Here is a 12,134-nt window from a genome sequence, read left to right on the forward strand (position 1 = left end):
AAGAAAATCATGGAGCCGTTTTTGATAAAATCTTAAAAACAGAAAAATAAATTCAGTTAAGTGGTAATTTTGGCTGACCGATTTTGATCAAAACCTCAATGTGTCTAATGCCACCTAAGCGAAACGTTGAATTTGAACATTCTATTATCTTTTGTTTTTGAGTAACAGTGACAGATATATACACTAACACAATAAGTCAATTTTTTAAAAAACTACTTTTTCATACTCAAGGAAGCCGAATTTCCAGATAAAACACAAAACCACACATCTGCATCATTATACTCTCCTATTGAATAGGAGAAAGTAATAACCATTTTATCAATTCTTCATTAATATTGAGTACTTACCAATGCATCCCTCAGAACTATAATTCCAGAAGCCATGCTCACATCTGTCGCAAGTTCTCCCTGTTACACCAGGTTTACACTTACATTGTCCCGTATCGGCGTCGCATTGTAAGCTCTCTGAGGCCGATTGACAATTGCAAGCTTTGCATCCCTAAATAAATAACAGCAATTATTTTACTTTTTAAAAATAAACAGAAGGAAAAGACAATAACTGACTGAATTTATTCAATCTTTAAATATGATATATATTTATTAAAACCTAATACTCACCTCACATGAATTGAAACCATAATAATTTTCCAAACAGCGAGAACATCTTTCCTGTTCTACATTAGGATGACATTGGCATTCACCAGTGACATGGTTACAATTGGCCATTCCACATTTATCGCAATCACAACCTTAAAAAATCAATAAAACACTCAATTAAAATGAAATAATCTTTGTGTCTTGAATTTTTCTGACTGCTTGCTCGCAGGAGAAAATACTTTTTAAAAGCATTTGAAAATATTATAAACTTTGAGCAAAAAGAGTGGAAGTTCCAATTAAATAACACCCATACTGCAGGTTAGATCCGTAGTGCTTGATAATATTTTTGATTTTGTTCGACGTAACACTCATTTTCATTGCATTCCTGTCCGGTTTAGGACTTTTATCCAATCAGGGGTAGATAATTCAGTTTGGTGTAGAGATTTCAAATTCACTTAAGTCACCGTCTAAATCTCGTATCCAAACTGATAATTCTACCTCTGATGGTGGAAAGTCTGAAACCGGTCAGGAATGCAATGAAAATGAGAGCTACGTCGATCAAAATCAAAAATATTATCCCAATTTTAATTATATTAAAATATATATAAAAATATTAACACGCTTCTATGACGGATAAAATCAAAGATAAAATACCATTTTAGTTTGAGTTTTCTTATAGGGATAAGAAAACTAACGTTTTCTCCAAATAATTTCTCCTTTTTTCTTTAATCGTTCATCTTCAAGTGTGAAATACAGTAATAATTTACTGTCTCTTAAAGATAGATTCTTAGTACAATTATTACAAAATTTTATCTTTTAAAAATTAAAAAAATTCATAGAATATTACTTTGACAATTTTTCAAACTGACAGCATCACCAAAAAATCCAGGTTTGCAAATGTTACATGCAGGTCCAGATGTATTATTTCTACATAAAATACACTCGCCCGTTACTGAATCGCAAGCTCCGACTTCTTCTATGTCAATATTACCTGAGCACTCGCAAGGCTTACACAATTCACCTAGAACAAAAAAAAAATATTTAACTATCGTTATGACCTTCATTATCAAAAACTGTTATAATTCAAATGATGAAAATAATAAATTTGCCTGGTGTTATGGGTGATCCAAAGTATCCTACAGCACATGATTCACAACGGTATCCATAATAGCCTTCCTTACACATACAAGTTATATCTTCTCCATCATCTGAAACGATGCAGCTAGTAGCAAAGCTGTAAAATAATGAAAAGTATATAATTCTATTCATTGACGCACAAGAAATTTCTACAGGACGTGCAGGAACGATGTAAGAACGATCAAATGGACGATCTTTAGAATTTTTCAACTCAATGAGTTTTCACTTTGATACAGGAAGATATACTTAGCCTACTGATTTTATTCTGCTGATAGACCATGTAGCGAAAAGCTGAAAAGGCAAAGCAATACGTATTGGGCACTGGAAACTTCACCAATATGCTTCTAAACTTTGCAATTCGCCGATTATCTAGTCATCTTTACAGATAGCAGAAAAATGTCGATATATTAGCATCGGAGTGGAAGAAGAGAAAGTTACCCTAAGAAGCATTTGAGGCAAGAGCTTCGGGTTAAAGGCGGAGAGGAATAAGTTGATTAACGTAGGAGGACATAAAAAAAAAAAATGTAGCCAGCGGTGGTAACTGGGCAAATACAAGGACCTTGTCGAGAAAAGTGATCACCGGCAAAACCGTCAAACCTTCACCTTCAGGTAGATAATGTATGATGATGATTATGATGAAGAAAAAGAAGAAGAATAATATTCAATTATAAATTGTTCAAGTTTTAAAAATCCGAAGATTTTGGATAGATTCATATCCAATAATTTTACTGCCTTTTCTCTGTAAAATTAATCGTTTTGCGGCCAAAATAACCCTTCTTGCTTTTTCTTTACGTTCATAAAAGAAGTTATTGTGACAGTGTTGATTTTGAATTTTAAATTTCACAGAAATATCGGATTAAAGATCTCTTGAGCCTGAAGCAGTGGTATTTAAAAATTGATCTCTGTTAATTTGTGTGGTCATTATAAGTTAAAAACGAAAAATCTAAGAGATTTGTATTTGTTTATATGGTTCGATGGGAAACGACAATTAACTTTATGATAAATCAGTCTGGCAAGATAAGGCTCCTCTTACGAAGGCCTAACTCCTTGGCGAGATAGGCCACTGGTGAGCTTAGGAGCAAGCAGAGATCTGTCTGAACAATTAAAACTGGAAGAGGTCTTTAGCATACCTCTGACTATGTAAAAATATATGGGTTTCTCAATACTGGTAGGTTTTTTTCAGGGCTTTTTCACTAAGAAGCATCTGCAGAAGTTAGGTCTAGAATGAAATGGCGCCTGCAGATTCTATGCAAGAGATGGAGGAATCTCCAAATATATCTTCTAACTGACGGTTTATTATTCAAAGTTGGCTGAAGATTTAGACGGCTGAGAAGTTAACAGGTGTTGGAGAAGAGCATTCACTTCCAGGTTGTAAGATATTTCGAATATCTTAAATTGATCAGGGTGCTCTGTGGGTGCACTTGACATGGTAAGTGACTTTAGGTCTTAAAATATTTCTCTTTGCTGTACCCAACCCAAAAAACTTTTTGTATTATATATTTAAAAGGATTATTCATCCCATGGCCCTAGTCAAGTACGAAAATAAATTGCCAAATGAAAAAATTTACATTTGAATTGGACATTTGCATAAACTTATACTTACTTATTAGTCATAGACGGTAGGGGACAAGCACAGATAAGGCAATCATGAGGACTGCCATACGTTGCATCCCCATGAAACCCAACTTCACATTTTTCGCAATGGTCCCCAGTTGTATTATCTCTACATCCCTGAATTTTGAAGGAAAATTTGTAATTAAGATAAAAAGATAAGATAAAGATAAAAAAGATTTTAAAAAAAATAGTCTGAAACTTACAGTACATTTTCCAGTAGATTTATCGCAGATATCAGCATGATTATTACATTGACAAGGAACACAGAAACCTCCGTGAGAACCAGTTGTCGATCTATAGTATCCTGGTGCACATTCTTCGCAAGAAAGGCCTATGTAATTTGGTGGGCATACACACTGTTCCACAGACATAACAATTTTAGAACCTCCAAAATCTTCATCAGAAGCTGAATCAAGTACAACATCACTCAGCCTATACACAAAGATGATGTTTTTAAAAAGTTTTAATTTAATTAGAAAAAAAATATTTTGTGGACAATATTTTTTAACCTCGTTGTAACACTTCCTTCCCAATAAGTCGCTCTTATATATATGCCCTGAAGATCTTGCAAAACCTTCATAAATTGTTCTCTACTTGTATCCACAAAGTTTGTTTCAATTAATTCCACAACCATTTCATATGGCGTTGATTGTGCAGGTTGTTCAATTGAATAATGCAGTAGATTCATTCCTGCACCGCTTAGAATAACCTCCGCAGACGAGACCCTAACTCCTAATGTGGGGAAAAAACAAAAAAAAAATAGTAATATTTGTTTATACTTTCAAAACAGTCTATGTAATGCAGGTATGCAGGAGAGGCTATCCGCTAAGAAGGGGCAAAAAGTTTTGTTGAAACTGAGCAACTCATTCGTGCAGCATGTACCAATCATTATTTTGTTTCGATTGGGCTAAAACAAATAACGTACAGATTTCAGGTCAAATTATTAACATCTAAATGTTGACATCTTGCTCACGCAAGGGGAAAATATGAATGAGCCTCCCTAATTGAATTTTAATGCACCAATATAATATGTTGAAATGAAAGCGCTTAGTGTCACCGGCCAACTTGAATCACAGTGATGAATACATAAATTGATGGAACATTAACGGTTCACATTTTGATACAGAAAAGATTCCAAGACATTTACTAAGCAGCAGAAAAGCATGTGAGATTGATGTTAGATGCGTCTTTGGCAATGAGGCGACGAGGAAAGGAAGTATTATGTGTAACCGAATCATGTCTCAGGACTTACTACCCAATTTCACACGAAGGTGAATTTCTTAGGAGTTTATGTGGAACCTGAAAATTACCAGTAATTCGAATCAATTTTTGCTACTGCGTTTCTTTCACCAACAGAAAAATTTGTTAATTCAAAAAAAATAATAATAACAAGTTTTTTCAACGTTTTGCTGCGCCTGATACTCAGCCAACATCATTACATAGAAGACCTTTACAAATAGAATGATCCTAATTGTTTCGAGTGTATTGTTATTTCTTCTTGTCTTTAAGACACATATGTTTTCGTTCAATTGAGCAGACTTTTAAAACAGTTAAAAGTCAGCCAGTAGTTTTAATTTTTCCTCTCAAACGTTTCTAGAAATAATTAATGTTTACTAAAATATTAAATGTACAAATGACTTAAAATTGACTAAATCTAACTATTGAATTTATGATGTACATGATTTTTTTATTTTCCTGAGAAAGCCAACAATTCTGGCAATCCCAATAATAATCTCTAAACAAGATTGTCAAACAAATCTTACGCTGTTTGGAAGAAGAAAAGGATTTATTACTTTGTTTTGGCTGAATTCACTGCAGAACTGCTGCAGCGAGTGTAAGTGTAGTACAACATTGATACTACATAGATAAACGACTCATATATAAGTATACATATATGTATTTAAAAAAAATGTCACTTTTCAGTAGCCTTTGTTTGCCAAAATGAAGAGGAAAACAATAATTTGCGTAATATCGCTAATAAGTACGTGTTTGGCTCAGTTTCAATTTTTAGTAGAGAAAACTAAATAAAAAGAAGTTGAATAAGCTTTTTATATAAGTAAAAACATCGCACTAATTACAGTACGTTAAATTCGACAAACAGCACAATTGCTTAGACTTCGTAGCTCCTGTCTAAATCCAAGAAATTTGTTGATTAGTATTAATGTGTACGTATAATTTTTGAAATGATACCTTAACTTATTAATTAATAAATCAGAAAACATTGCTGTGTCTTACCTGATACTCCAGTTGTACAAAGAATTGAATAAGTCAAATTTCCACCATAAGAAGTCAATCTGTTATTGAGATATTTATCAGGTGCTGAAAAAAATACAACTTTGTCTGCTAGCGATTCATGTGTCAAGTCAACACCTATAGATTCTAAAGAGACAATTTCTGGTAAAATATTTTCTTTTTTAATAGATACAATTTTTTTAATTTTTACAGATGCAAGCGTCCAATTACTCATTCCGGTAATCTAAGAAATCAGAAAAAAAAAAGAAGGTAAACAACGTTAACAAAATATCAACACATGTATTTATTAAGATATAAAATTTTAAACAATGCATTGTAGTTCAATGTAAAAAATCTTCTCACCAAACTTTTGAAAAGCCTTGAACTCGAACAGTGCCTAGTTCGATTGAAGCAGAAACAATCAGTACATCCATCTTTATTTTTAAGCTGAATGTTAAATGTTCCATCTACACATAGATCACATGCTGGACCTTCTACGTTTTTCTTACAGAAACATTCAGCTGTTTCCTAAAAAAAAAAAAAAGTTTGCTTTTAATCATCACATTTATGTAAATGTTTACCAAAATTTACAACTTGTAATCTGTGGTTAATTTTAAGAAAATGGTTATAGCCTTTTCGAGAAAATCTCAAAAAACTGAAAACTTTCTTCAGTACCGTGGCAATTCCAGTAGACGATATTTTTCTGAAAGCTTAATGTCGCATCCCACGGTGGCGACTCCTCCAGACTTACATACGCACACACAGAAACACGCATACACAGAGTAAGGATTCGTACATCATTCAAATATATGTGGACTACACAAACACAAAAAAAAAAAAAAATCTATACTTACGGGATCGCATATGACATCTGTAGATCCACGAATATCGCAATCACACTTTTCACAGAAGGGAAAATCGTAATGACCATGTTTGCAAGAATTACACCTTTTCCCAAAAATATTAGGCTTACACCTAAAATTTAAGAATACAAACATAACAGATAAGTATTTAATATTGTTTAACATTTATTATTCATTTCAATTATTCTTACTGGCAATTTCCAGTTAATTCATCACATTGTACATTGCCTCCAATAACACCCCTCGTATCACATTTACATTCTTGACAACCGGAAATAGGATCATATCCCCAAGAATTGCTGGCACATTCATCGCAAAAATCACCAATTACATTCTCAGGGCATGTACATTCACCTAAAAATTTCATTTTTCATTTTCTTACTATAATATTCCAATAAATATATATGAAAAAACAACCAAACTAATTTTTTTTTAACGTGATGATTTGTTTATATATATTATGGGTATATCAATTAATGCTCTTCATAGCCAATACTCGTACATAATTATATCAAGAAATGATTATATCAAACGATGTATGTAGGTAAATAAAAAACATTGTGAAATCATTAAAGTCAGAGGGTTGTCAAAATGTAAAAAAACAAAGCTGAGATACTGTAAGATACTACATACATAGATAATGTATTGCAGATATGCTCACTATAGATTACTATGTATATATAAAATAGTAATATACAAAACATAAAATATCTAAGTATATGTAATATAATATATATAGGTTGTATTACATATATTATACTACAATGTTTGTATAATATACAAACATCTTATATAATTATTTCACCAGAACACTTGAAAAGACTTCGTTCAAAAACATAAATTTACAGATCAAATAAGAAGATAATTAAATTAAGTACATACATGCACAGATTCGAATTCAAAGCGATCGAAGAGAGTTTAACGTTAAAAACGCTAATCTAAAGAATTAATTTAATTACTTGTAGAATTCAGTTCATAGAGGAAACGAAACTCTTTTTAAAGTTTTCCTTTTGTAGGAAAATATTTATACGAATAAGGTTCAGTTTGTTTTTTGCTTTGATCTAAGATTGAATAATTTCACCAGAATGTTTTAGATTTAATGAGTCTGATCTCATGTTTGATCCTTATATTCAATATAAATTTGCTTCTTCTACGTTTTCTGTCTTGGCCTTACAACCCATGAACGGCCCTAGCCCCAATTGGAAAACTGAGGTTTCGAGAAGATTAAAGTTTTGTAGGGTAGGGTTGTCGGCCCCTACACCCCTCCCGAAACCATGGAGGACCGTGGATTTAAAGGATTTACTCCCTTTGCTGAAGCTTTCTTCAAGGGAAGAGTTAGCCCTTGGGTGATTGTGTATGTGCCTAGGTGTGCTTATTTAGGAGAATATAGGTACGAGTATTGTGTGTCCATATTGCATTGCAAAAGCGCATGGAACCCGGTAGGATTGCAACACCCAGAAGCTGGATGTAACAGCGACGCCCTGAAGGAGATAAATTTCCTAGTTTTATAAAATTGCATCAAATCATTTCTACTACATATAACTTATTTATAATGTACTTTACCTGTGTTACTATCACAAGTTGCGATTTGTGGACAGTCACAAGGTTTACAAAAAGGGAATCCAAAATAATTAGTTTTACACTTTTCACATTTTCTTCCAATAACATTATCTCTGCATTTGCACTGACCCCCAAATTCTTCGCATAAAAGACTTAATGATCCTTCAGGATGACACTCACATTTTAAGACGCCATTATTAAAGTGGGTCGTCAGTGAAAATGTGACGTCTTTACAGAAATCTGAAGAAAAAAAGATATTAAAGACACAGTTAAGGTATAAATTCCAATTAGTTTAAGAAAAATAAATTTATCAAAAAAGTAGTTTTTAAGCTTACCACTAGTACTATTATCCATATAAAAGTGATTTAGACCACATTCTTTTCTAAATCTATCTACACTATTCATTGGTTCTTCAGTAATTAAATGCTCTTTAAATTTACTTTCTGGAATGATCAGGACATAATCAAGTCGTACACTATTATTTGTGTTACTCTGTGTGTAAAAAAAAGAAGAAGTATTTAACGTAAATATTAATTTAACACTTTTAGCAATATACTCCCAATTTTCCCTCACTATAATGTACAGAACACAATGATAATTTGCAAGTTTTTTACCCTGGGATTTTTTTAAATTTTAGATGATTCAATAATTATAGATTTGCAACCTAATAAAAGATTCTTTTGAGCCCACATCCCATCTTTCTCTACCAGAACTCATAATTTAAATTTGATATTTTTCCTGTGAACACTAATTTCGATAAAGCTCTTCTTTTTGGCCTACTTCAATATAATTTTAATTCGTATATAGCATGTGTCATCCAACCCCTCTCATTTGAATGCAAATTAGAAACGTTAGGGAAATTTGTAAAGAGAATTTATTACGGGCTGAAAATTATATATTACCCTTCTTATATATATATATATATATATATTTTAAATTACACAATGTTTCCTTTAAACAATAAGAAAATTATCATCTAAGATTAGTATAATTAATTATAAATTCAACTTTTATTCTTTCAAAAAAATTACATACCTCGAAATTTAGGCTAAAATTATTATTGATTTCGAAAACGGAGTTATAATTTTCTCCGTGCATTACTGATCGACATCCACCCTTTGAAGGACAGTGTGAAATTGGCAATATTACGTTAAACTTAGTTGCATTCTCTTCTTCAGTATTTTCAATTGTTGAATTCACATCAAAAGCTGTAAAATTAAATTGCGTTAAAACAATAACATTTTTTAAAAAAATTAACATTTAATTATGCTATTTAGAAAAATGAATTTAACTGCTGCAAGATAAATAAATAATAATTAGAAAAATAAGACCTGGATAGTCGGGTTGATAATAGTGGACTACAAATATATATGCTCCTGGATTGACCACTTTTCCAGTAATATTAGTAGTGCGGTGTTTCTGGTTTTGTGTAATAGCTGAGTTGACGGAGTCATAATTATTGTCAGGTATTAATTCATTTTCCCTTTCATCCGTAGAATTGTTTTCAAATTCAATCTGAAAAAGAAATGTATTGTCTTATATAATAAAATGACAATATCCTCATTGAATGCATGAATTCTCTGACAGTATTTAACTCAATTCTGGTTAGTAATTGGGTGGGTAATTGGTCATTTACTTCAGCTAAATGAATAACCTGGGCGCCAGAAGGAATCAAGAATGATTTTTTTTTTTTTAAACACCGGGAAAAAGTTTTTTTCCGATGCCGCACGATAGTATTTGCAGTATTTGTGGACACGAAGCGAACATTAGATTCTGTGTCCCATCCACGTTCGTGGAATAACTTAATTAGCTTATTTCTTGGTAGTAGACTTGTAAGAATAAGAACTTTAGATGTTATGTGCAGTCAGCTGTACTAATCGCCTAAAGTAATTGTTACTAGGAGAAATCCCTTTATGTGTGAGAGCGTAGCATGGCGAGATTTACAACAATATTTCCTTCAAACAATAAGAAAATTATCATCAAGTTTAGTATAATTAATTATAAATTCAACTTTTATTCTTTCAAAAGGATTACATACCTTGAAATTTAGGCTAAAATTAAATTATTAAAATTAAAGTGTATTTTTACAGGTACACTTCAAGATAATATGAAAATATTAGGATTCTGAAATGTTTGATTAGAATCTTAAATATTAATAATGGATCGTCTTTCGTGGAGTGACTTTAGATTGGTATAAATCAAAAGTGCTAAGCTAGTGTGCTCTTCAAATAATTTTCTTACAAAAGAAATATCTAGAATGCATTGACGTAACAGATGTTTTCCCTTGCTTAGGGGTATCTACTTAAATGAATTTAAGGATGGATTCGATTAATTCCTTATAAAATTCCATGCTTACGCTGATAATGATTCTGTTACCAGACATATCGCTTTCTGTTTTACTATCCCATCTATAATTCTTGTAGTGCAATTATATATTCAAACATACATCAGATGTTACATCGCTTAAAAACATATAGTAGGAAAAACTTCTGTCAGATATGAACAGTGGCAAATTTGTACTTAAGAATAGCAACATAAACCCATTTTTATCAGGAATTAATTTAACAGCATTTAACTCACCCGCTTTATGTCTAAAGGATTTGGATACTGAGAAGCCAGACACTCCTTGTCCTTCATAACACAAACTTGAGAAGGTTCAATAAAATTATATGACCATTGTTCTACTGGAACAACGGAGACAGATTCAATTGCAACATCTGGTCCTGTATTATCCTTTAAAATAATAATACAATTTATAATTTTAAATTAACAAGTATAATATAAATCAAAATATAAGTAATAAAAACCTTAAATGTTAATGTAACTGGATCAATACTGAAGTTGAAAGATGCAAGTTTTCCAAGCTTATCAATAACAACTTGTCGGCAAAGCCAGTTATAAGGACAAGTGTTAAACTTTATTCTAGCATTTTCTTTTTTATTTGCGCTTGCAATTATTAAATCTGTGTCAGAAGAGACATTACGATCGGGGAGGGTAACATAATCTACAAGAATTAAAAATGGTTGATTAAATGGAACTTTCAGTTCATAGCTAAATTCCTGCTGATCTGAGGATAGAATTGGCATCGGCGAAACGTCTAAGGTTTCCAGAACCTGGAAAAGATAGCATTTATTAATTAAAACTACAATAAAAAGTTAAGGTCCAGGTTTTTTTTTTATAAATATAATTTTTATTATTTAAATGCTTATCTTACCTGTTCATCTTCATAAAAGTTTGTAATCGGAAGTCTATCTTCAGAAATGAATGCATTATTCCCAAACGCTCTTTCGAAATTATGTAAACTAGGATATTTAAATAAGAGACACTGACTTCTTTCTCCAACAGTGCAAGGTTTCCTTACATAATCGAGTAATATATTCCCTTCATAATAAGATGCAGGCATAAGAACGAAATAATCCTAAAACAAAAACAATTATACTTAATCTTTAATATTCCTTGTCATGAATTATAATCATTAACTTTGTTTAAAGGCCTGGAGTTAGATGCCTGAATAGATTTGCAGGGGCTGACTTAAATGACAATATTCTCACCCAAAATTTTAACTTCATTTTGAACATCAGTTCAATCAAGCCAATATTTAATTTTTGAAGGGGGGAAATTCTTTCAAATCGATCACCTTTTCTCGAAATGCGAATTTGGAATTTAATACCAATAAAAGTGCTCATTAATACTTGAAAATAAATAAAAATAAATATATTTAGAAAAGAAATCCTACTGCTTTCTCACTGCAGTTCTTACTGCTCAAGTTCACTATTTCTCCAAAGAAAAATGTATCTAAACGTCTTCTCCTTTAGATTCTGCAATACATTTTTCCAGAAAAAGATTTCATTCAAGTAAAAGTTATAAACTTTATAAAGGCTTAGTTAACAATATTAAAAAAAAAATGTTAGAACATTTTCATAAAAAGTGCAAAGTGAATTGAAAAATAAAAAAATACATTGACAGTTTTATTGGAATTTCCGATACCAATTTGAAATTTCTATACGTACAATAAACCGCGAGCTTCCATTATTAAATTTTTAATTTCTTTCACATATTAAATAGCCACGTTTACTCCAATTCAGCAATATTATAATAATTTTTGAATGCAGGGATCATTTGTCAAACAAAA

General features: G+C 31.5%; 1 protein-coding gene across 1 annotated transcript in view; it reads right to left on the bottom strand.

The window, feature by feature from the left end:
• The window catches only part of LanA (laminin subunit alpha), a 61,261-nt gene that overhangs the window by 25,326 nt on the left and 23,801 nt on the right, over positions 1–12,134 (bottom strand). Inside the window, exons 16-33 of the mRNA XM_074119338.1 lie at positions 11,217–11,420; positions 10,810–11,115; positions 10,583–10,735; positions 9,334–9,517; positions 9,038–9,210; positions 8,338–8,494; positions 8,006–8,242; positions 6,634–6,796; positions 6,434–6,554; positions 5,943–6,107; positions 5,583–5,823; positions 3,857–4,079; positions 3,551–3,779; positions 3,337–3,464; positions 1,706–1,830; positions 1,444–1,617; positions 618–748; positions 348–498 (exon numbers count right to left, since the gene is read on the bottom strand). Coding sequence (XP_073975439.1) covers positions 348–498; positions 618–748; positions 1,444–1,617; positions 1,706–1,830; positions 3,337–3,464; positions 3,551–3,779; positions 3,857–4,079; positions 5,583–5,823; positions 5,943–6,107; positions 6,434–6,554; positions 6,634–6,796; positions 8,006–8,242; positions 8,338–8,494; positions 9,038–9,210; positions 9,334–9,517; positions 10,583–10,735; positions 10,810–11,115; positions 11,217–11,420 — 3,265 coding nt within the window. The remainder of the gene's footprint in view (positions 1–347; positions 499–617; positions 749–1,443; positions 1,618–1,705; positions 1,831–3,336; positions 3,465–3,550; positions 3,780–3,856; positions 4,080–5,582; positions 5,824–5,942; positions 6,108–6,433; positions 6,555–6,633; positions 6,797–8,005; positions 8,243–8,337; positions 8,495–9,037; positions 9,211–9,333; positions 9,518–10,582; positions 10,736–10,809; positions 11,116–11,216; positions 11,421–12,134) is intronic.

The sequence above is a fragment of the Rhodnius prolixus genome, unplaced genomic scaffold (genome assembly GCF_049639745.1).
Source record: "Rhodnius prolixus isolate KJV_2025 unplaced genomic scaffold, Rpr scaffold_2, whole genome shotgun sequence".
Taxonomy (NCBI): Eukaryota; Metazoa; Arthropoda; class Insecta; order Hemiptera; family Reduviidae; genus Rhodnius; species Rhodnius prolixus.